Source organism: Balaenoptera ricei, chromosome 6 (genome assembly GCF_028023285.1).
Source record: "Balaenoptera ricei isolate mBalRic1 chromosome 6, mBalRic1.hap2, whole genome shotgun sequence".
Lineage (NCBI taxonomy): Eukaryota > Metazoa > Chordata > Mammalia > Artiodactyla > Balaenopteridae > Balaenoptera > Balaenoptera ricei.
In genome coordinates this window covers 64318461-64344592 of record NC_082644.1, presented here as the reverse complement: position 1 = coordinate 64344592, position 26132 = coordinate 64318461, and the positions used below count along the sequence as shown (strand labels likewise).

General features: G+C 34.8%; 1 protein-coding gene across 10 annotated transcripts in view; it reads right to left on the bottom strand.

Moving 5' to 3' along the window:
* The window catches only part of PTPRD (protein tyrosine phosphatase receptor type D), a 526430-nt gene that overhangs the window by 167359 nt on the left and 332939 nt on the right, over positions 1–26132 (bottom strand). For 7 of the 10 annotated variants that reach the window (XM_059924740.1, XM_059924745.1, XM_059924742.1 and 4 more), the window contains 7 exons: positions 26118–26132; positions 22785–23366; positions 12669–12802; positions 9928–10072; positions 6396–6701; positions 5284–5477; positions 2769–2795 (listed from right to left, as the gene is read on the bottom strand). The exon at positions 26118–26132 is cut by the window's right edge and continues 255 nt beyond it. In XM_059924740.1, coding sequence (XP_059780723.1) covers positions 2769–2795; positions 5284–5477; positions 6396–6701; positions 9928–10072; positions 12669–12802; positions 22785–23366; positions 26118–26132 — 1403 coding nt within the window. The remainder of the gene's footprint in view (positions 1–2768; positions 2796–5283; positions 5478–6395; positions 6702–9927; positions 10073–12668; positions 12803–22784; positions 23367–26117) is intronic. The other 3 variants (XM_059924743.1, XM_059924744.1, XM_059924748.1) reach the window with 1 other exon arrangement.

Below are 26132 nucleotides of genomic sequence, written 5' to 3'. Positions count from 1 at the left end.
AATGTGCTTTTCTCAAAAGTGTAGGAATATCACCAGTGTGGAAATTCAAGAATTTCAGATACTATCCTGAAGAGCTACTGGAAATACTACTCTGTCAGATGAATAGACTAAATCTGGGAGAGAGATCTTATTTTCAGGAATGGTTTCGCTAACATTACAGAGAATATAAAAACCAAGTGAACCACCGGAGAGCAGCATTTAAAATGATGGTACACTGGCGATTCCCAAAATTATGATGGGTGAATGCCAACATTATTGTTTCCAAGGTCCCCCTGATATCGCAGAATGACTGATGAAAGCAGGCCAGGCTAGGAGGAAAAAGAAGCGAGGCCTGGTTCTATCACCAAATCGTGCGGCAAGCAATTTACATACCCTGAGCCTTCTATAAATTTCTCATTTATAAAATTGGGGTTAAACACACACGTCCTTCCCCTCATACAGGTTGTGATAGGATAATGTAAGTAGTGCCACTCAAAATGTTCGAGCCCTCTGTCATGGTCTAATCTCAGCTGGCCACACCTCTCTCTGCCTGGATCACACCATCTCTTGGTTTACATTTTCTTTAAGCTGTGGGCATACTTACTTACTCAGTGGTTTCCACACCCTCTGTCTCGGGTAGTGTGACTGATATCAGGGCCACAGCTCCTCACTCTCTTTTTGTTCTCCTAGCCCATCTGCACCCTACTTCTTGCCCCTGCTTGTTAAAAGCTGGCATTCCCAGATGTTCTGTCACAGTCACTCATCTGCTGCATTTCTCTCTAGTCCTAAAAAAAAAACTGGATCCATCTCTAAAACTTAAAGAATTTTTTTCTGCCTATATCCTAAATTCATCTCTAGCCCTGACTTCCCCCCAGGGCTCCAATGGCATGTATTGGGTTGGCCAAAATGTCTGTTCGGGTTTTTCCATAAGATTTTACAGAAAAACCCGAATGAACTTTTTGGCCAGCCCAATACATTGTAAATATTTGTTGGATGTTTTCCCTTGACTATCAAGTGTTACCTCCACTTCAACTTAACTAAAGCTTAAATGTCATTCCCAGAAGCAGACTCCCCTTCTTACTTCCATATTTTAATGAATGGTGGAGCATCTTCAAAACTTATGAGTGATCTTTGGTCCCTTTTTCTTCTTCAAATTCTTAGCTAGTTAGTATGTTTTTGTCCATTCTTCCTTTAAAACATTGATCATAACTGTCCCTTTTTCATTTCTGATGCTCAACTTTTTAAAAATTTTTTATTACTTCACGACTTAGGAAAAGAACTCTGTTTCCCTGTCTACTGTATTTTTTTCCCCCTCTAATCTATCCATTAAGTTATTGATTTTTAAGCTTCAGGTAATGACCCATTTAGTAGGTCATGAAATCAATTTAGCCATTCAAGACCAGTGTTTTTTAAAAAAATGAAATATACTTGAATATTAAAATTTGCATATATTTAAAGGTAAAGTATTATTTTGTAAAACCTTTATTTTAAACATATGCATGAATTGGTCATGGCATATAATGCATTTCTTACTATGGGTCATGGTCAAAGAAGTTTATAAAACACTGCTACACTGTCAATTTCATGAGAAGTGATAGCTTGACCATCATATTTACCAAGAATCCCTACAAGAGCCCTGTGTTTTGGCAAAAAAAAAATTTTATTAAACAAAAGAATACCTCCTACCAGCCTTTATCTTTTTGCTCCTTTTAATAATTTTTTATATCTCTCCAGGACTGAAGAGTTAAAGACCAGCTCTTTAGCTTGACACTTTAGGTTTTTCTAACATTATATTAAAATTTAATCTCTTAGTAGTATTTAGTATTAATTTACTAACTTGAATCCTTCAGTCCTGTCAAATTGCCAAGCTCACTGTCACCTGACTATTATCACACTCTTGACTGACTGCTTCTGCTGTGCTGACCTTTAAAAGTACATTCCCACCTCCAACTCACCAACATACACAGACACACACTTTTACTTCTTCAATCCCTACTCATCAGTTAAGTTCTCAAATAAGTTTCAGGACTTCTACCATCCTGGTCCACTGTCTCTAAACTCATAGCTCTTACTGATATTGCCATTCAAATATTAATTAATTATACATTGCTTGAGGTCATCGCTTTTGTTGTATTTTATGGAACTTTCCTGAACTTTATATCCTTCCTAGGCGCCTGGACTGTAAGCACTTAGAAGGCAGGTGTCACATCTTGTGTCCCCCACAGTACCTTATACATAATAAACTCTCAATAAAAAACACCATCCATTCACTAAAATATTAAAAAAACGAATTCTTCACTCAGTAGAATACTTTCTGCTTCTTGGCATGACTCATGCAATTTCACTCAAATTTGTATGGGTACAACAGAGAATTGCCATTTCTAGATAGAGTTCATTAGTGCCAGATCTAGGTCATGTTATGCACTGAATATGTAACTCTGGAGCAGGATTTATGAGCAGCCCAGAACAAACTCAACATCTCTCGTCTGTGATACCTCCACTTAAAGCATGCCTCCTCTAACTGTGTCACAAGGCAGAGTTAGTAGCAGCCACCAAAACAACATGAACTCACGATATTTCTTACGCAATCAATAGCATCACAGCAATTTCACAAAACAAAAACCAAAATGAAAAGTGTACCACATAGTGGAAGTACTTTAAAAAATAATTTGTTAGTTCATGCATCCAAGCAAATTGTGATGACATAGTACAAATAAATGAAAGAGGGGTATCAGAAAAAACGACCATTTATATAATCTGTTTTGAAAAAGCAGCCCAAAATTACTCACATGTTCAGTAGTATCATCAAATTCCCACTGATTGAGATTAAGAAGGTTGGGGAGGAGGGAAACAAAATAAAAAGAAATGAAGAGAAATTTGTAGCCTGATAAAGGCAATGGTGTCCTCCTTAGATTAAAAAAAATAGAAGAAATAAGCAACTGAAGAGGTGTGTACAATAAAATTCCAAAGAGTATATGTGTGTTATGCTGCCACCTTCATTCCTAATTGAGAAGTTAAAAGTAAATATGTTCTATGTTGTTACCACTAAAACTGGCTAATTTTTTTTAATGCATGGTTCATTGGAATGAATCAATAAGGCATAGCAAAAAGCTGATGCACACTACGTTGTGACATTTATTTTGATTTCTATCTAGGTTACAGAACTCAAGTCACTATTTAGATGAACACCTTTCATTAATATTGAAAATGTACAGTCCCAGTGAAGTCCTGTAAGATGCAAAAAAAATTCAATGAATAGTTAAAGAGAACATGAAATGAGCAAAAACCAAACAAACCAAAAACCAAAACAACACCACAAAGAAAATCAGCAAAATAATAAAGAAAGGCCACAGTAGAAGAGGAGAAAAAAAAAAAAAGATTGAGTTGATATTTAAGGCATTTTGTATCATATAATTTCACTAACTACCATATTCCCAATGAAAACAGCAACAGAACTCCAGTTCTATAATGTAAGATTATCTATGAACTGAAGAAGGACATCAAAGCATGATGGTCGTATCATTTTATTTCTCATAATTGCAGATGCACCAAATAAAACGTAAGCAGTTAAGGCCTTATTAATTTTATACTATAAGAACTTTCTATTTTATGGGCAGTACAAAATAAATATTTACAAAAAAGCAAGTCAATGGTCCTTTTCCAGAGTCTTAAGGGACACTATGAATTTCCAACTAAATTTATAGAAATGGCCTTCAAACCAAAACCATACAACTGGATTTGAGGAAGATAAATTAGTCACTAAGCCAGACCCCTTTAGTTAGAATGTTTTGAAACTGAAGCAAACATAAGTACCTTTGTGAGTTGATTATATTAAGACTTTGGAGTAAATACAAAGTAAAGACTTTGGGGTAAAAAAACAGGGCCCTTTATAGCCCTGTTATCTTCACAGAGAAAAGAAGGCAAAATTTGGCAATCTGGCACAGCAGTTTTCAACTTTGTTCATAATCTTCCCCACTTGCATGCAAAGGAAGGAATTTTCAATTGAAATAGCTTCAAATTTTCACTAATCCCATCCATTTCCATGCCCAGCTACCAATTTGCTGGATAAGCAAAGCACTCCCCTATTCCTAATACCCCATCGCTATTGGAACAAGCATAGGTAAGCTAGTCCATGGGTTATGTATAATCTCCAGTAGGGCAGTTCTTAACTGAAATCTTCCTCTCCCTTTCAGAAAAATATGTATAGGTAGATTTATTATGGTACTGTCTTTGAATCACTTCTAATTTATTTTTAAAAACTGAAAAAAAAAATTAATGTTCTGTTTTAAACAGCATATTACAAAACCAAATTGTGACTACATGGTTGTAAATCACTGCCTTAGGGTTGATAGAATTTCTCACTTTCTCAACTACTCTTAATAGTTTTATTAATTTGGCTCAGCATAGGGCATCTCATCAATACCCTGAGACACTCTAATTTTTATCATTGTCATTATCTTCATTTTCTGGGAAATGAAACAATTATTTTCATTAGATATGTAATTTGGCAAAGAAATACTAAATAAAATACTATCTGGATACCTTTCCCTGAATAAGAATGTCTATTCTTCAGTGGAAGAAATCATACATTTAGAAATTAGATCAACTTAGTTCCAAATACTTTTAGCACAGCAGAAAGTAGATTTATCAGCAAAACTGCTGCTTGAAATTCTTCCCTTTGATTTAATTAAGTCAACCAATTTTTTTGAAGTCAGAAAGGCAAACTCAGATATAGCTGTAGAGCCGTACATCTGTATTTTAAGAAAACAGTTACATGTTTTTAATCAGATGTGTCATTTCAATTCACTTCCTCACTTGAAGTCAACTCTGATTGAGAAGGTAAATATGGATCATGTGTTTTGAAAGCTAGAATTTTGTGAACTTATCTACGAAACAGACTACAGACACAGAGAACACACTTGTAGTTGCCAAGGGGGGAGGCGGAGTGGGGGAAGGATAGAGTGGGAGTTTGGGATTAGCAGATGCAAACCATTATACAGAGAATGGATAAACAACAAGGTCCTACTGTATAGCACAGAGAACTATATCCAATATCCTGTCATAAACCATAATTGAAAAGAATATAAAAAATGAATGTATATATATGTATTATTGAATCACTTCACTGTACAGCAGAAATTAACACAACACTGTAAATCAACTGTAATTCAATTTTTAAAAAAAGCTAGAATTTTGTATAGGAGTTTTAACATGCCAAAAACATTAAAATGGGGTCCATTTTAAGGTACAGACTAAAATAAATGTATCCTATAAAAATATACATATGCAATTTCAGAGGCTTACCTGTGCGTCAGCCAGCATGACATCCTTCAGCATGGGCTGGCCCTTGGGTTCACCATTTTCCATCCTCACATAATGCACCTGGTATCCTCTTATCTGGCCATGCTGTTTATTGGGCACAGGTGAGCGCCATGAGACTTTAACAGATGTTGAGTTGACAGCCTCTACCTCGACTTTGCGAGGAGGACCACTAGGAACTGGAACAACATCATTGGATAAAAGAAAATTATAGGCACTTGTCCCACCCAGTCAGAGCATTTTCTTTACTTAGGTTTAAAAAAAAAAAAAAAAAAAAAAAAAAAAAAAGGCAGACCCACTACGTTTCCTTTGTGGAATACAAACATTTTCAACCAAGGAAAATGCTCAACCAATCTGCTCTACCTTTTAAGAAAAGATCAAAAAACATGACCGATGCCAAAAAAAAAAAAAAAAAAAATGGAAGAAAAAAAGAGTATCAGAGAAATAGAAAAACATGTAAAAAATGTACAAAAGCCAAGGAAGATGCTTTGAGGTTCAAAGCATTAAAGCACAAAGAAGTATAGCATTGAAATAATAACAAAAACTGGTTGTTGATTGTTGTGTGTGTGTGTGTGTTTTTAAGGTTTCTTTTTAGCAGAATAAAAAAGATTCTTGATTATATGGATTTTCTTCTTTATTTTTTTCTCATATCAAAGGTATTCCATACAACAGATGCCAAAAATTGAATGTCGAGCATCAGTGTCTCTGAAACGTGCAAGACAAAAAGGCAACAAGAAGATAAGAAGGCACTTTTGAAAAGTTAACTTCAAAATGTAAAAGAAGTGACTACAAAAACCAAGAAATATGCAGAAGACTTTAGATGGAGGTACAGAGAAGGGCCTGGATTGCAAGGTCATAGGAGCAAACTGTTCTTTTAAAAGGAAGCAAATTACTGTGTTGAGATGAAAAAAGTTAAAAAAAAAAAAAAAATGCCCAGGCCGTAGCAAAGATAGGTTTCTGGCAAAAACCACTGAAGTTACAGCGATGCTGGGTAAAAAAGATGAGCAGAGAAAAATGCATTACTGTTAGCCTATCAAAAGACAGCAGACCAAGACTGTGGCAGAAGGGTGCAAACTGACGTAGCAGAGGCAACATACCATCTTCATCGGTTCGAATCAACACGGACAAGCTCTCAGGGCCAGGGCCGACATCTGTGTGGGCTGTCACAGTGATCCGGTACTCAGTCCATTTTTCCAGCTGTTCCAAAAGGTATTTGGTAGTGTCCGAAGGTATTCCCAAAATCTCATGAGGTTTGTCATCTTCTCCATCCACTGCGGTATACTTGATGGAGTATTCAGTAATAATGCCATTCTGTTTTTCCACTGGTGGAGGTTGCCAACTTACCAAAATACTAGTGGAACTTGGGCTGGTGCAACTAATGTCTTGAGGAGGAGCTGACGGCTCTTATTTTGGTAGTGAGTTAAAGGAGGGTTTGAGTGAAAGGACAGGAGTGGTTGGAAAAAAAAAATGATAAAACAAAAGAAAAGGCAAAAATAAATAAATGAACAATAGGGCAACAAAACAAAAATAAGGCTTTGAAACTTAAAGTAAATTTTTAAAGATAAATTTATGTACCTTGGCTTAGTAATATGAATAAACCAAAAAATGAATAAATGACCAAAAATAATTGTTAAATAATGGGTGGGGGGAATATGTGAAAATGAAACCTTAAGATAACAGAGCCTCAAATAAAATTACCTACCTGCAATTTAAATTCTTCTTCTAAAACAATCCCTCAGTATTCCCCAGCCCTATTACACAGACTATCGAACTTCAAAAAAGCTGCAAACAGTACAAGATTTATTACGTGAGAGTCTGATGATGTTTAAGAGATGCCATTTCAAGCTTTCACTACTGCATTCTAAAATGAGGGCAATTCCTACATAGTATTCATTTGTGAAAAGGTTCTTAAGTGTGAAAAGTGGCAATAACTGTTGGATGCCCTTCCACCAATTCCAATTTTTTAAAAAGGGAGATAAATAAAAGCCCAACAAACATAAAAGGGTTCCCTCTGACTATCTGAAAAACGGAGTCTTCTGACCAGTTTTAACGACAAGTGTTAACCTAACATTGATCATAGCCCATATACAGTGAGCATGCAGAACGATAAAAGGATGAAAACGAATAGTCCAGGATTTACCTACCCGAGGGTAATGTCAGGCTGGTTGATTCTGACTGTAACTTGTACTTACCCTATGTCAGCTTCCAGCTTTTTTAAAATTATAGCTCTTCTTGAGACACCATTGCTAGTGAAGAATTAGATCCCACCAGCAAATTTTGGTAAAATCAATAAAAATCATCTATCCCTTACAAAATGTCAATAACATAGCCATTAAAAAGAACTGTTTAAAAAAAATCCTGAGAACCATCTGGAAAAGATACGACTTATCTTTCATTTTGTACATAGCTCTTTTCATTTTGTACATAATTATTCATATAAAGTAGGATTTACCTAAGAGTTAAAAGATAAACTTGCTTCCTGCCCATTCTAAAATAAACTAGTCACCTTCTGAGCAATTATTTTCCATCAAATAAATCAAACATATCATTATTTGAAAAAAAATTAAAAGCAATAAAGAGCAATGTGACTGTTATCATAAATTATTTTTAAAGTTAATAATATATATTCCTAAAGAAGAACAAAGAATTGGGATGATGTATGAATATATGTTTGCATATATATATATATTTCTGATATAAGGCAATATATATGGTAGAATGAGTAAATCATTTCTAATTTTTTGTATTTGAACATGTAGTTTGGGTATTTCTTTACACTTTGTGAGCCTTAACATTATGTAGTGTCAGGTGTATCTGATTATTTAGACGATCATCAGTCTTTCTTAATTTACATGTCTTGTGTTCTTCATTACAGGCAATCAAAATGAAAAGATCCTTGTACAGACAAAAAGGAAATCCTCATAAAACAGCCTTATAAATTTGGTATAAGGTTTGCAAAAATCACAAGAAGATCATTTTTATTGATTCTGACTAAAGGTTCTTATCTTTCAAATTACGAAACTATTTTATATGCATTATCATTCATAATAAATTGAGTTGCTCATGTAACAGCAAAGACTCATTTGTAATTCTTTTTAAAAAACTGATTTGGTTTTCACTACATTCCTACCTTCAGACCTCCTATTCTGTGAAAGTATATGTAACACCACTTGAAACCTTAATAAAATAAAGAGTGGATAAGCTTTTGATGTGTCTATAAAAAGCCCATTCTGTCTCTTTGTATGTAAGTATGTATGTATGAATATATATGTGTGTGTATGCAAAACAGTCAAGTTTGTGAACCATGCAAAATATAATATTAAAGCATGTCACATTTCTTTTAATTAAGTGTCTGATTTTAAGAATTATCTTCTGCAATATTACGTATTAGCCTGCCTGGAATTCAAAGGAGACATACAATACTGCATTGATTTACATGCTTCAGTTTTAAAAGAAAAGAAATTTTATGGGAATAAGCTATAATCAGTAAGGGATTAAGCAACAGAATCCTAATGCTTTTCATATGAATAATCATGTGTTGAGGAAAAATATTAATTTTATCATCAAAAACCCTGAAAGATTTCAAGTATCTATAGAAAATGAAACGATGGAAGACTTGCTTATATGAAAGGAAATTCATCTTCTAAAAAAATGTAAATTTCATGTTTGCTGATAGGTCTAAAAATCAGGTCAATAGAGCATTCTCTTTATAAAATTCAACGTATTCATTTTATACATATCTATGTCACTAGATAAAATGACATATAAAAATTTAAAAAATCACATATAAAATGTAAAATATTTTAAAAATCTAAGGAAATAAGTCCATAAAACTGTTCAATTCAAGGTAAATGGTTAATAGACTAATTATAGAAACTTATTAATAAAGAGCAAACAATAGTATTATAAGCCACCAAACTTTCCATCAAAAACAACCTGCCATATAATGCTTTATGCAAAACAATCTCCCCTAGACACAATGAACTCCATTGTGATAAACACAGCTATGCTTTAGAGTAACAGTCCCAAAAAGAATTTGAACCTGAGGAAACAAAATACAATTTAGGATTGCAAATATACTTGTGATTATTCCATTGTTCCTAAATTTGTACAAATACAGATTTTCTGTGAATGTTCCAAATTTCCACATGAACTACTTGCAAAGTTAACAGCAAACTAAGAAAAAATACATGACTTGAAGACTTGGTCATCAGCAAAGTTAAAACCTGTGTGCTTAAAAAAGATAAAAGTTTGGTCTTTTCCTGTCTCTTTAGTTTGCTAAGCCCTCCTCTGATTATTTTGCAGAGTCCTCAATCTGAATTTTGCTTTACAGCTTTATAATTCATTAAATGGAGACTGATCCAACTCCTTTACCCATTTTTCTCAAGTAGGTTTCCTACCTTCTCTGAATGTCTTTCAATTTTGGAAGTGGGAGAATGGGATCTGTCATTTGGACCCAGTCTGAAAACCAAGGTCATGGTGCTCTAATCCCCCAAACTGGACACTTGCTCATATAGAGACTACCAACTATTAAATATTAATTAGCAGGTTTGTTGTTGGTGGGGATAAAAGCTGGCAACGCCTCCTAGTGAAGAAAAGGGCAGAAAGTAAGTAAAGAAAGACACCTACTTGACTGCATGGTTCTGGCTGATATTTCAGCTGTGGAAGCACCCAGGCCTTGGGGAGAGCGTGCAGCCAGACGGAAGTAGTACAAGCTGTTTGGTCTCAGCCCTTGCAGCCTATAAGATGTCCCTGGCTCAATGGTAATCCGTTGCTGTGGATAAGTAACAAGGGACCTTGGTCATCTTCATTAAGATTTGTGCATATATTTTTATCACACTGCCCAGAACATCAGATTTCTGTCATCAGGGTTATAATGTCATCAAAATATCACAAACAGAATCAACAGTGAGTATCAACTAGGGGAATTACATAAGGAAGATACCAGTTTAAAAGGGCAAGTTTCTACAACAAATAAGACAACTGGAAAAAAGGAAGTCGGGGATCTATCTAAGGATGACACAGTTTTCCAAATGCATCAGATAAGAGGGAGTGAGAGGCCCACCACCCATGAATGCATTCAACCTTTAAGTCATGTGTGTTGCGGTGACACTGCCCACAATGGAAACTGACCCCCACCCCTGACAATGGCTTATGCCTAACATTCCATTTGAAGAGATGTCTAGCTCATCTCCCGTGACCGTCTGCAACGTAAATAGGGGCAAAGAAAATATGGCCGGAAGTAACAATGGAAACCGTCATACAGTTCGCATGAGGCTGTTATGAAAGAGATCTGAAATTGCCAAGGCCTGAGGGAATAAAAATCAGATGTCACTTACTGAAGAAAGCTAGATAATGTATATGAAACTATACTGTTACCCCAGGTTGAGTTCAAATTAATTTTAACACTTCCTTTCTTTGTGAATACAGAACCTACAGCTAGAAAAAAGAAATCACAAACTCTTCTATAACTTTTAACATCATAAAGGGCTTTTGAAATAAGGTTTTTTTTAATTGAATGTTGTAACTTATTTTCATGATTGAAATCTGCCTTTGCATTTTAGCAAAGATATAGCTATCTATGGGTAGTCAATCTCAGATTGAACATGAGCCTGTAGTAAACCTTAAAATGCATGCTATTATGTAGTCTAGTAATGGCATCAATAATCTTATAAGGCTTTTTATCAAATAGCATTTGCTGTTCACACAAACAGAAATCAGTCAAGGGCGATTCAGATATAAAACTAGAGAATACACCCCTAGGGTGTTCTGGCTTGCAAATACAAAATTTTCAGAAATTTTAGATTTACCAAATAACAAGAAAAAAAGGAATTTCCTAAATAAACAATTGTAAAGCAGAGTAGGTATGCCAATAGTCAAGTATCCATAGCGTTTCCAAAGGACTGCCACTCTCTTAACTGTTTTTAGTTTATTTGTTTTTTAGTTGGGTAATGGTAAGTATTTAAAATAATTTAATGCTAATTTATGTCTTATTACAAACACCAACAGTTGTAACACGAGTACTTTACGTTATATCAGCACTTCAGTTCTAGAACTTTTTGAGTGATTAATTTGTATCAGCTTTGTTAGCTAAATCTAAAAGCATTGCTTTTAGAACCTGGTCTTTGGAGATTCTGCTCACTTCAAAGAGATGTAATAAAATAGAAGTTTACAGTAGCATATTAATGTATTATAGCATTCAAAATGATGAGCCACAAGTTAATTGGTTGGTAATAGTTCATTTAGTATGTGAGTATTTAAGAAAGGTATTCTTTTTTAGAACTTAGGGGCTGTTTTGCTTTGTGAAGATATTTTTAAGATAAAGAATGCTAAGAGGTATAACAAAATGGCTTCGTGGATTGAGTTTTCACATATAGTTTTACCAACTTTTTTGTCCTAATGTTCCCCTTAATGGGTTTTACGATAACAAAAGAAACATATTTATTACTATCCCTTTCTGAAAATATTAGATGTATCTTAATACTGATTTAAATAATCTATTCAAAGTATACCGAAGGGCCAGTATATCCTAATGGTTAAGAACACAGATTCTGGCAATTGTCGAGATTCAAATTCCAGCTCTACCACTCAGTAGTATGAGGCTTTGGGCAAATTATTTAGTTTTTTCCGTGTCTCCATTTTGTTATAATATGTGAAATAGATTAATAATAGAGGCTGACTCAAAGCACTACCGTAAGGATTAACTTAATATGTGTGAAACCATTATTATAGTGCCCGTTAATGTATGTGTTAGTTATTTTGATTTTTATTTCTTTTTTCAGTAACTATTAACAATTTCTAGCCTTCCACAGTCTGTTATTTTATTTGTGTAACATACTCAAACTATATATATATATATATATATATATATATATATATATATATATATATGTATTTTCACATTCATATCAAACAATCATTGGCATACAAACAAACATTTGCTATGGGGCATCTTTCTCTGAAACCAGTTTAGACAAATTCATCTACCCAAAGCCTTGGAGCTCACTTAGTCATGTGTTAACAGTGACTTAAGCATTTTAATGCAGAAGACAAAGAAAGGAAATCCCCAAATCTCAAGGAGTATATTCTTTTACAAGCAGATACTTCCATAAGTAACTTAGAAACCTGAACTAAAAAAAGAAATTTCCATTACGGACAATAGCTGTTTTTTGTTTCTTTTGTCCTAAGCCCAGCAAGTCTCCAAATACTCTTTCTGTGTTTTTGGTCAAGCTTCCCTTTTGATGAATAAATCTTTTCCACCAAGGTCCTCTGTAGATATCTGACCTTTTAACAGAACTTGGGCAAGTACACAAAATGCGAGCAGTGCTTGGGTGTAGAGAATGACGACAAGGCGAAAAGCACAGTCCTACCTCCTTTCCATGCTCCCCATCTTTGTAGACCAGTTCATAGTTGGCGATGGTGTCTGAACGTGGAGGCGTCCAAGAGAGCAAAATACTTGTTTCGGATTCAGGTTCTGCCTTGAAGTTTAGTGGCTGCCCTGGCACTAAAATCAGGGAGGCAAAGGAGTGAGCTCACCATCACCAGAAATACTCAGAAGTTCTTTCATTAACTGTTTAAACTTTTCACTCAGTGTCTGCACATATTAGCTTAATGGAGAGCTAGGTTCCTTACATTGTCCAAGTTAGCCTGTCAATATAAAGCCCATTTTTCCTCCTTTAAGGGACAAGAACAATGTTATAAATACTGTGCTTGTCCCTGAGTGGTTTAATATATATGCAAGATGTGGAATTAGCAAATGTAGAATATATCAGTCTCTGAATTCAACTTTAAGAATTATATTTACTTTATAATATCATTGTAAGTAATAAATGTGATTATTTATATAAAGCACTTGGGATAAATATTGCCTAAGTCACACCAATTGTTAAAAACATAAAAGCCATTGTTCTTTTACAACTGAATGGGAACTTATTCTCTAACGCTACAGTTTACTTTTAAAATTATTTCCAATTAGGTTTATAAAATCCCACCTTTACTCCATTAACAAAACCTACAGGCAAGCAGAATCATTAGTATTTTTTTCTTACCAACCCACGTTTTAAAAAGATGTAAAAAAAAAAAAAAAGAGAGAGAATTAAAAAAACTAACAATTCTTTCTAATCTCTAAATGAATTTAACATGAATTAATACACTAGACACAATATAAATTTAATATTGTCCCTAGTGAGATGGAGCTAAATTACTATACAAGTTGAAAAGTGTATAGAATACACTTATTATCACAAATATAGGAATTTAACAGAGGTCATCTATAATTCTCGTATTAGTCATGTAATCCATGCAATAGACAATTTGGAAGAGCTATATATCATATGTAATCAAGAATGGGACATCAATCCAGTTGAAAGCATCTTACGCAAATGTTGAATTAGAATAAATTTTACTAACCCCAACCTCCTAGTTAGCAACTAATCCCACGAGGTCCTCTATCCATTATGCACAAGGCTAATGCACTTCAGGGCATCAGTAGCACAGCTACTCTTACTTACATTGTTCTCGGCCAATGTCTACTCTAATTGGCTGGTGCCCATGCCTTAGTGGCCATTAAATATTTTGATCATTACCCCGGATATTGCGGTATGTTTCAAAGTGCCATAGCTGAACATATGACCATATTCCCACAAGTTCACATGAGAATTCCGTGTATATTTGTAAAAAACAAGAATAATACTTCACACCAGAGGTGTAAAGAACATCTAAAGTATTTTTGGCAAATGAGCATGAACATTCAAAAACATATACAAATAATATAACTTGTAGCTGATGTATGACACCAATTTCTTAAACAATACCTAAAGCATCATTTTCACCAGAAAGAAGGTCTTTGGAGATATAAAATGCATTACTTTCTTTTCTTTCTATAGTCATCTCTCTGTAGCATGATGAAAAAAAAATGCCTTTTGTTTAAAAAAAGATTAAAATCTAAAGGGGTCTACAATGGTTTCTGGAATCAATCCCTAATCATCATTTCATTCCTCTGGTCTGTTAACCTGTGAATCTGTGTATGTGTATGTGTGTGTATGTGTGTGTGTGTGTGTGTGTGTGTGTACACGTGCACACACTCATGTTTGGACTGATGCTTAAGGCCACCAATAATCAGTGCTTCATATTTCTAATTTCATTCATTTTCCTTTCTCTCCTTCCATATCACAGGCCTTGAGATACTCATTAATTTGATGCCTCCAGGAATGTACTTTCTGAACTGAGTATCTTTTTTTTTTTTAAGTACCTGCCCAGTGGGTGACCTAACACAATCAATCAGACTGAGAGGTGAGAGGTAGAGACAAAAGAAGATAAAAGATCAAGAGCAAGAGAAGGTAGAACAGAGGGAAATAAGAAAAACAATCAGGCAAAGAGCAAAACAAATAGAAAATGCATTACTTCTAAAAAGAAAATACCAATATCACAGGCAAGAGCCACAGTGGAAGCCAAGAATGATCAGATGGGGAAATTATGATTGGATTCTAATATTCAGATCATGAAAGGTCTTCTCAGCCTAAAAATACACACGCCTATGCATATGTATGCAGTCACTTCTTTTTCTCTAGTTTTATTCCCTTTTTCTTTCCCCAACTTCCACACGTCTGGGAAAGAAGAACACCTTGTGATAACTTCTGACTTAAACCAAACCAAATAAAGTGCTGTCAAGAATTAAAAACATGGACAGTGTTGAAGGGCTGCTCTCAGGATAATAATTGCTTGTTACGTATTTCCTCCCTGCTAAGGCTAATAATAAATTGAGTGACAGTGATTGAAAACATTGTGGGAATCCAATTAACTTTTTCTTACTTAAACTTTTTGCTTTTAATTTGTCTCAAACAAATTCCTGGTAGGTCTCAATGTTTCATCCTTGTTTAGTGCCACACACTTCCTTTAATTCTCTAATTCTGTTTAGTTCTATTCAGAGCTCTCTCCTTCTAAATAATGAAACAGCTACATCAAAGTCTCAGACGGTGTACTGTTCATTTTATTTTTGGACAAAGTAAGTAGGAAGTGGCCACACGACTGGATGGTGAGTCTCTTCAAATAATACAAACAGGGTTCTCCTCCTCTGCTTTCAACATCTTCTTCTTTTGAAGTGGTCTGGAGGGGAATTTAATAGATTTTAAACTTGTGGTCGAAACACCAATGCCTAGAGGTGCCAGGCAGATGACTTAGATAAGCGCAGAGGCCATGCAGGCCCAGGGTCAATGGGGCAGTGCCTGGGACCCCAGAAGGAGTTAGTGATACTCAGAACCAGGACACGGCTGCCGTGTGGAATGTGGGTCCAGTCTTGCCCAAGCTTCTGATTTTTCAGCAGAAGTTGATAATGAATCTTCTAGGTAAAATCTTTTAATTTTTTACAATCGGAAATAAATTGAATTAGTCGAAATTAACTGAAAAACACTGTATCAGGCAAAATGTGTCTACAGACAAAATCCAGCATAAGGACCAGGGCTTTAAAAGATCTTTTTATTGTATCAGGCTCTATGCCCATACGTGTCTTAAGGGTGACGCTACTCAGACTTTCTTGGGAATTGTGGATTCACCTAAAGACGTTGCTTCCTCAGGATCATTTAGTCATTACTGAAACAACCACAATGAAGCTGAGGCTTCAAAGGAAAAGAAAAAAGCTGTGAAATTAATGTATTTATTTATACATTCCCCAAACATAATAGTCTTAATGATCATAATATATGTTCACAAGAAAACACTTTAGTGGACTCCAAACTGTCATATTTATTTTGTCTGTGCCACTTGGAGACACAGGGAATACTTCATCATCTGTCAGTTAGATTTTTATACCAAATACTGTGGCTACAAAGGTTCTATTAACATTTATATTTGTTTTCTCCATATCCCTTCTCCCTCCTTCCCTCCCTCCCTTACTCTCTTCCTCCCACTCCCCCCCCCCTATAGATAGATAGATAGATAGATAGATAGATATAGATATTTGTATGTATGTATATTTATTTATTTATTATTATTATTTTTAAAATTTATTTACTTTTGGTTGTGTTGGGTCTTCGTTGCTACGCACGGGCTTTCTCTAGTTGCGGCGAGCGGGGGCTACTCTTCATTGCGGTGAGTGGGCTTCTCATTGCGGTGGCTTCTCTTGTTGCAGAGCACAGGCTCTAGGCATGCGGGCTCAGTAGTTGTGGCTCGCGGGCTCTAGAGCGCAGGCTCAGTAGTTGTGGCACACGGGCTTAGTTGCTTCACAGCATGTGGGACCTTCCCAGACCAGGGCTCGAACCCGTGTCCCCGGAATTGACAGGCGGATTCTTAACCACTGAGCCACCAGGGAAGTCCTGTATGTATATTTAATGCTCCCACAGTCTTGACACCTCAAACTTACTGACATTCTTTTATCTTCACTTACTTCATGTTTTTCTATATATATTTTATTTTTCTTTTATTTAAGAGCTTTTCTGTGCTGTAGCATTTTCCTCATCAATTAACCAAAGATACATTTTATGGAAAAATCTGAGATTCTGGAAAACACACGGGAGAATAAAAAGAACCCATCCAGAAACCTTAGTGCAATCATCTACATTAAAAAAAGATGTGTTAATGTTGACCATAAACCAATAGAATTTAGATGTGGAAAGAGGAAAGAAAAGTAGGAACACAAATTTTTCTTTAAAATTATATTTAAGAAATCCTTATATTTGGTAAAGTGTTGTTACATCCTTCTTCTTGATTGCTTATTTAATGTCCAAAAGGAAATACACATATGAGCTATCAATTCCCTAAAATAAGATTATAACCCCATTGAGAAATGGAAAATATTTGAGTAGTAATACTATTATACTCCATATATCTGAAGGCAACTCACAGAGAATGGAGAATGAATAAGAAATGAGAAGAAAATCTGCATGTCATCTGAACTCTGATAATATTGGAAGAGATCAATATCTGACTAAATTTTAGGGAATATCTCTGAAGAGAAAGGGCTTAGCACATATAAAATGGCTAAAAAACAATTTTACCTCACCGTAATATAAATATGAAACATTACCAAAAAGACTAAAAAACACATTATTTCTAAAATATCTAGTGCTCTAATAAGGTACATATTTTAAAATGTGAGTATCTAGCATATTGACAAATGATAATAACAACAAGAAAAGCAACAGCCAGAATTATAGTGGTAGTAAAACAAAACAAAACAAAATTCAAACAAGGAATCTGATTTGTAAGTGCCGCAGATATATCATTGACAAAATAAGTACTTAATACACAAGCACCTGTACAAATCTTACTCTCAACTGTCATTAAACATCAATAAGAAAAAGTTAAAATTTTATTACAGTTGTATTTACAACCAGCACTCCTTTACTCATTGCTAAAACTATTTAGAGAAAGAATTCAAATGGGGCTCATAATTTTTGCTACTGGAAATCAGTCTTTTCTAGTTTGCTTATATAGGCCTGTTGATATATAGTAATTAAATGGTTTATAAAGTACTGGAAACCTAAAGCACAATGTCTCTAAAATGTCATAGTTTTATAACAATTTTGCTTCTTCAAAATGTTTAAAGTTGATGCTACTCATTAATATTTATTTATTAAATGTGTATAATTATTTTCCTTCCAAAGACCTATACTACTAAGGTGTGTACATATAAATCAGTACTTTCCCCAAGAATCTATTAAATGCATAGAAGAATTAGAGGTAAGATATGTTTTCTAAAGAAAGTTCAGAAAAAGACACACATTAGGATTTAACAGCTTTAGAATGCCTCCAATTAGCAGGAACAACAGGTAACATTTATTTTAGTGCATTAGGTTTAAGATGTTAATTTATTACATTTCCTTATCAGAGTTTTATTTGTACTTCTTTTGTAAAATATAGTTACCCTATGTTCTTATTATAATTACGTACAAGAGAAAACTATATAAGACATCCTTCCCGAATGTGTTTTTTCATAGCAGAGACTTTTTTCTAGCACAACATAAATACTTCCCTTGTCAATGGCCATATCGTCCACGTATTTTCAAGGTGAATTAGTTGCAAGTCACTATAATGCCAGAAGTTAAAGCTATGGAAAACTTGGAAGATTAACCAATATTTCTAGAAAATAATCATTTTAACCAAAATCTTTTCATATTTAAAACCATGTAAAGATTACTTAATATTTTCATCTGTACTAATATTCATAATTAAGGGGATATATTACTGACTATAACATAGATCATATTTTGACTTTCTATATTCCCAGAAATATACAAACTTACATCCATCCTCCATTTATATCAATACATGTGACAATAATCTTAGATAAGATCAAAAGTAATAATGTCTCTCTTAAACTCACTTTATTTCTAAATATTGTTTCTGCAGAGTCTAATTTTAAACAAAAATAGGAATATTACTGTCAGGGAATTAAAGATAATAAAATGAAACGTATACCTTTTAGATAAAGTAGACAAAAATGTGTATCTCTGTGTATATGAAATTAAAATATTTGAGAAGTTCATGCATGTTATTGATCAGTAAATTTTTGTAGGTTTGGAAAAGATAAAGTTGTAGTGAGAAGAATCATAAACTTAAATTTTATATAACCTAACTAAAAGAATATTTCATAATGGTTTTATGTCTTTGCCTAGCAGTGATCCTATGAATTAGCTGGTCAGGAGCAGCTCAGGATTAATTATATCAGAACTAACATCATTGTATTTGGCAGGTGTCCACTAACATCAAATGGCCTTTGTTAATTAAGCCTAGAGAACAGATCAAATCATTGTTCCATTTTGGAAGGTTTTCTTAGCCTATTGATCTCGGCAGGCACAAGTCATTATGTCATTATATATCTTCTCAATCAATGGGTATTAAAATTACAATTATTATGGAAGGTTCTTGGAAATATCTTAATGTAAAAAAAGTTAAACAGAGATTGAGAACAGCTATTTTAATGCATCTGTGATCCATTCATCTAGATTTTCTTTTAGGTCCGGAGTCCCTGGATCACATTAACTCAATTGCTCCTGTCACAATGTTACCTTCACTGAGTTATTATTTATGTTACATTATGTCCCCTGGTAATACAGAAAAACACAATATGATCTATTTAAACATCAGTTCTGTATCTTTCATTAAACTGTGACTGAAAGCATTACTGTCATTTCGTGTTCTGAATATAAGGATTCTCATGATTCTCAAGGATTCTTATGTTTCGGTTGAATTTAGTTTCAGTAACTATTTGGTTTCTTAGATAGCTAAATCCTTCTGTCATAAGAAAATAATATTATGAAACACTATAGATTTGTATGCTTAAATTTGTAGTTAGAAAATTAAGAGCCAAACTTAGTGACTGAGTATCATAACTTTCTATAAAAAAGGTATTCCTTCTACTTCTTTTAGATTAACTTTTTTTTCTTTTTTTAAAATATCTAAATGGTTTAATGTACTTCTGCACTGGGATAACCTAATAGCCACCTCAAGTATTTCAGATGTATATCATATATAATTCTTTTTAAAAAAAATAATAAATTTATTTATTTATTTTTGGCTGCGTTGGGTCTTCTTTGCTGCACGAGGGCTTTCTCTAGTTGCGGCGAGCGGGGGCTACTCTTTGTTGCAGTGAGCAGGCTTCTCACTGCGGTGGCTTCTCTTGTTGCAGAGCATGGGCTCTAGGCATGCAGGCTTCAGTAGTTGTGGCTCACAGGCTCTAGAGCACAGGCTCAGGAGTTGTGGTGCACAGGCTTAGTTGCTCCGCAGCATGTGGGATCTTCCCGGACCAGGGCTCGAACCTGCGTCCCCTGCATTGGCAGGCGGATTCTTAACCACTGCACCACGAGGGAAGCCCCATATATAATTCTTGAATAGAGATATGAATACATGACACCCTGTGTTTCCTGCCTCTACTCATTTATTGAGCACCTAGTGGGCACTAAAACCTAGTAGGCACCAAAAATAAGACATTAGCAAATTATTAATTTAAAAAATAATGGTGCTTAAAAGTATCTAGAGTGTCCACTTAATGACCCAAAGGAAGTTCCTGAATCTTTTTACCTTCATCGATCCTCAATTTACTCATTGGCAAATGAGATAATTCCACATCTACCTAATTGAGCAGTAAGAAAAAGCACCTATTAGCAGAGTTTCCAGCATATGGCAGTTATTATTATGATGATGATTATATATTACTGAAGTTATAAAATATTTCTATCCATTATCTAATCGATAGCCTTGTTACGGGTTGAAGTGTGTCCCACAAAAATTCATATGTTGAATTCCTAACACCAAGAATCTGAGAAAATGACCTTATTTGGAAATAGGATTGTTGCAGATGTAATTAGTCAAGATGATATCATTAGGTTAGACCCTAATCCATTATGACTGGTATCTTATAAAAAAGGGAAATTTGGACGCAAGAGACAAGCGCTTAGGGAGAATGCCATGGGACCATGAAGGCAGAGATCAGGGTGATGCTTCCACAAGCCAAGGAACAGCCAAGACTACCAGCAAACCACCAAAAGCTAGGCGGGAGGCCCAGCATCTCCCTCACAGCTATCAGAAGGAACCAATCCTGCTGACACTTTGTTCTTGAACTTCTAATCACTAGAACTGCAAGATGATAAATTCTTCCAGTAAGTGGTATTTTGTATGGCAGCCTTAGAAAAAAAACCACTACCACTAAACTCTCTAAGGTGGTTATTATTTTAGATGAGAAAACGGAAGTTCAGAGAGATGAAGTAACTTGTCCAAGGATATGGAGCTAAAAATGGTAGTTTGGGATTCAAACCCTGGTTATGTTACTCCAAGATCAGGGATTTTTAAAATATCAAAGCTGAAACACCAAAAACCTAAAAGTGGAGTATAGGTATATACTCTTCCTATAGACTTTCTTATATCCTTTAATGGTTATGGAGCTGCTAAAATAGTATAATAAAAAAATAATCTCTTAACAGTTGACTACTTTCAGTCAAGAAAAAGAACAAGATTCACTGATTTCTACATTTTCCAATGAGAAACTTATGGAAAAATTAATCTACAATATTTTTATGCATATTAATATAACAAACACAGAAGAAATGAAAAAGCCAAATAGGGAAGGTATATGGATGATTTTCAGTATAATTATGATAAAACACTCTGTAGTTACTTTTTTGATATTAGAAAAAGGGATAAATCCATGAACAAACCAGTAAGAACCAAATAACAGTATGAAAATAAAATAAAGCCAGGCAAGCTGTAAACATGCTCTGAGGTTCCTAGTAGCCAAGACATATAGGTAAACATCCTCAGCCTGAAGATTCACGAAGCCCACAACATAAAAACAAGTCAGTGGTTAAACATAAGTGTATCTAGTTCTGACACCTGAGAATATTCATTAACTCATTCCCAGAATTACCTATGAGTTATAACTACAGATTATAGATACCATCTCCAATAACATGGTTCTTATGTGGATTCTCAGAACAAACGAATGGCAGGCCACCAAAACACTCACAGATTAATGCAAGTTTAAGAGGTACCAAGACAATAAGGAGTCAAATGAATAGCTCTCAGATATTCAAGAATAAACTTAAGAAGACAGCTGCTATGGTTTATTTTATTCCCATCCCACGACAAAACTGATCACTTTGAATCCAAGACCAGAGAAGTTTGATAACCTCTTATGAAAATAAAACTACGGGAAAGGCCAAGTTTTTCTTCATAAAATAGTTTGGCGTCTGCTCTAATACCCAGGAAAATGGGTGAATAAAGCCCCAAAGTTTGATCTTAGATCTTGGTAACTGTCTTTCTTTATCCCTGAGGCCATACAAAGAAAAAAAGAAAAGAACATTAAGGGAATATTCATTTTTAAGCAAGTTGCTTCCTGGCAAATATAAGCCATTTAAATATCCAAGGTCCCCTGACAAATGGTTTTATTTTTAACTTTATCTTGAACCATCCGCTCCTTCACAAATTAAATAAATTTTGGGACTATTCTATCGGAGTTGCTAATACAAAGAAGCACAGTTCTTCTATTCTCAAAATGCTGCATGGGGGATGCATTTATCCAACTCCTGCAGAAAGTCTTCAAGTCATTTGGGTACAAATTAAAAAGAAAGGATGCTACATATAGGGGTACGAGAGTAAGAGGTACAAACTATTAGGTATAAAATAAGCTACAAGGGTATATTGTACAACATGGGGAATATAGCCAATATTTTATAATAACTATAAATGGAGCATAAACTTTAAAAATTGTGAATCACTATATTATACACTTGAAACCCATGTTATATTATACAGCAACCATATTTCAATTAAAAAAAAAAAGAAAGGACGCTAAATGCATCCCCCTTTTAAAAGGACTGTATTATTTATAGTCTTTCAGTGTCCATGCCTGTTCCTTTCCATATGCCTAACTCCTTACTTAGAAACTCTAAATCTCAAAAATTAAAACTTATACTATTTTGTTCTTTGTTTTTGTCCTTGCCATTTCTTAGTACCAGCTCCCTTCTACCCTACTCCCCATCTAGAACCAGACTTACCTCCTGTCTGAGTGATGACTTGTATGTCACTTGAAAGAGGACCATCTCCAATTGAGGTAAAAGCCAGGACTTTGACAGAATACGTTTTCTGGGGCACTAAGTTGCCAATAGTAGTGATTTGGCTGTCAGCCACATTGTGTTTCATCCAGTTGTTAACATGCTGAGTGGGATCCATTGTATAATAAACTCGGTATCCTTGAATCTGTCCATTTGGTTCTTCAGGTTCCTTCCACTGTACCAAAATGGTGGTTGAACTCAACATCCGCGCCTGGACATCCCTGGGGGCACTGGACGGCGCTTGCTCTGAGGTCTGTGTTAGCACGGGCTCACTGGGAGGCCCCCGCCCGATGTTATTGACAGCAACAACCCTGAATTCGTAATCTGAGTAGGGACTTAGTCCAGCGACACTGTAGCGTGTGGTCGCCACCCCATCAATTTCTTTGTAAGGTTCTTCAGAATTTTTAGGTTTATGCTGAATGATGTAGTAAGAGACAGGCTCAGGGTTCCCAGAGTCCCATGTCAGTGTGATGCTTGTAGCTGTGCTCTCAGTCACGACAGGAGTTCCTGGAGGTTTGGGTAAGGCTTACAGGGAGAAAAAAAAAAAAACAGTGAATACCCATCACTTTTACGAAATCACAAGAATCCATAAACTCTGCTATTAGAATGACAGAATTATGTACCTAGTAGATTTAATTAGATGAAATCACAGCAAAGGACGGTTTTCTGAGTGGTCAGGAGGTACAGTAAGACATGCTTAGGTGACAAATCTCAGTTTACTAGAAGTGTATTATAGCATTGTATTTTTGGGCTTGTATCCAAATTCACCACTTATTAGCTATGAGATCCTGGATGTGTTGCTTAAGTTCTCTTTGCTTTAGTTTTCTCATGTGAAAAATAGGCAAAATTGTATTATTGGAATTGTACTGTACAGTTGGGTAACTGTATTTCATGAGCTTACGGTGAAGATTAATGAGCTAATCCAGTAATGCTCTTAATATGTATCTGGCACCCTCAGAAAACAGTAGTTCCAATGATTACAATTATTATAACCACAAGCTTGGCCCATGAGATCCTTGCTTCAAAAAAATGATATAACTAAATGCCAATAAACATTGAAAAGAACAAAATTTTAGATACAAAATGAAATGGTATTAAATTGTTGTAAAAGAAGAGTAGCCATTTTGTTTTCAAGATGTAAGACATAAGCAACATTACTATATATTTTTTAATAAATAATCTGACCAATAATTTTAAGGTAATAAAGAATAGTAATTTCAAATCAAACAATTTCAAATTCACGCTTTTTACTTAATATTCAAAATATGCTGAAGGAGCTAAAGCCTATTCACAAATCACTTTTTAAAGTATTTTATTTTATTGTCATAATATGTATTCTATATCCAACATCAGTAATATCAGATTACAGCTATGTGACAAACATTTGCAATTAAATCTATATTTTAGAAATCTCGTTCATTCTTTTTAGCAGAAAAGCACAACTCAAAATGCTACTAATGAAGCCTACAAACCATCTACACAGGTGGCCTCACCCGGACAGTGATTCTGAAAGGTAGTGATGTTAGGGAAGAAAGGAGAGTTTCACAAGCTGAATTTTTAGAGAAAACTCAGAAGGTAACACTCATATAATCAGCTCCTTAGTACTCCTCTTTTCCTTGTCAGCTTAAAGGCAAAAAATACAACACTCCCTACAATGGTAACTTTTCAAGATTAGTAAACTTGTACTTAATTAGTGTTATATCCCCAATACCTAGAACACTGTCTAGTCCTGAGTAGGTTTTTAATAAGCACTGTGAAACGACTACCTGAATAAAGGAGTCCTTTCTCTCTTTAAGGTGCTTTTTGTTTTGACTCACTTCTTGCCTTCAAGATCCACCCTTATGTTTTATTTATTTATGTTTGTGGTGGTGGGGGTAGGGAAGCAGCAAGAGTCAGGAAAACAAAGAAACTGAACAAAACATTAGTTTAGTGTGACTCCTGCTTTTGAATTCTTGAGGGTCTTTAGTAAACCTTCAAATATTTAAAGCTGAAATGGTTAGTATGGGAAAGACAATTCAATATTTGCAGATTACTCTAAGAACCATGGAATGATAATATTTGGCCAAGGGATTTTGCTGAAAATAATAATAGAAAGACATTTATTTCAGTATTCTGGCCTGGCATTTTTCAAGGAAGTGTATGATCTGAATTTTCCCTAGATGTCTTTCTGTATTCTTCAGGCAAGTAGAAATATTGCTAATTAAAGATGTGTTTACTGATATTTAACAGATACTCTTAGTTTCGCTAAGTCACACTGATTATGCAGTACAGGTTTTGTATCTGTCATGTATGGAGAATACTAGGCCTAATACCATAATAATATGCAATAAAACATTACTATTTTAAATGACTAAATGTTGAAAATGCTGTGTACCTTGTCTTATGTCACATTATTGATTTTATATGGTATACATTAGGTATATGCACTTGGTCGAAAATATGACACCTATTACAATGTGTGCTGCATTTTTTTTGGATCATACTTCCTAGAAGGGGAAGACAACTTGTGTTCACTTTGCAATAGCTCCAGACATTTGCAGGAACCTAAAGTCACCCTCAAACTGACTCATTTTGTGAAAGTTTTCTAAAATTCTATAAACACTGTATAAAAACGACTGGTACCCTCACACACTCATTTTTTACCCCCTTTGATTCAAAAGTAACCATGGAATATAGTACTTCGGTTATAGTCAGCACACTTGTTTCAAGAAAAGAATATTTGTTGAGCACTTCGCTTACACGAGGTGAGAGCTAAAACAGAATATAATCACACTTGCATTTTGATTTTTAATGGTAGGGCCTATCAAAAATTTAAAGCATCTATTATTAGGCCATGTTGATTTCAACTCTCTCTCTTTTTTTTTTCCCCTTTGTCTTCTGGAATTTTGAGCATTTATTAACACTTATTTGGATTTTTTTTGTCATGTGCCTCTTCCCAAGGTTCTGGATAAATATAAAACCTGTACACATCATTCTGACCATAACGGCTGACTATGTCGAGCATGCCTCATCCTGACCTGTTAGTGCCTGAGCCTGGCCTTTGGTTAAATATTCTGATGATTAGCACGACTTAGGCTGTCAATACTTCTAAGAGAGAATCTGCCTACCTAGATATGTGTATCTTACATGATACCACAGATATGATTGGACTATGATATCTGAAACAATGACCAATAAATTGATACATTTTAGAATTCCAAGGAGAGACTTTGTAGAGGCATTAGTCAGCTGACTTGAGGGTACCCAGATCCTCCAAGCATGAACCACTGAGCATACCTTTGACAGTGATCT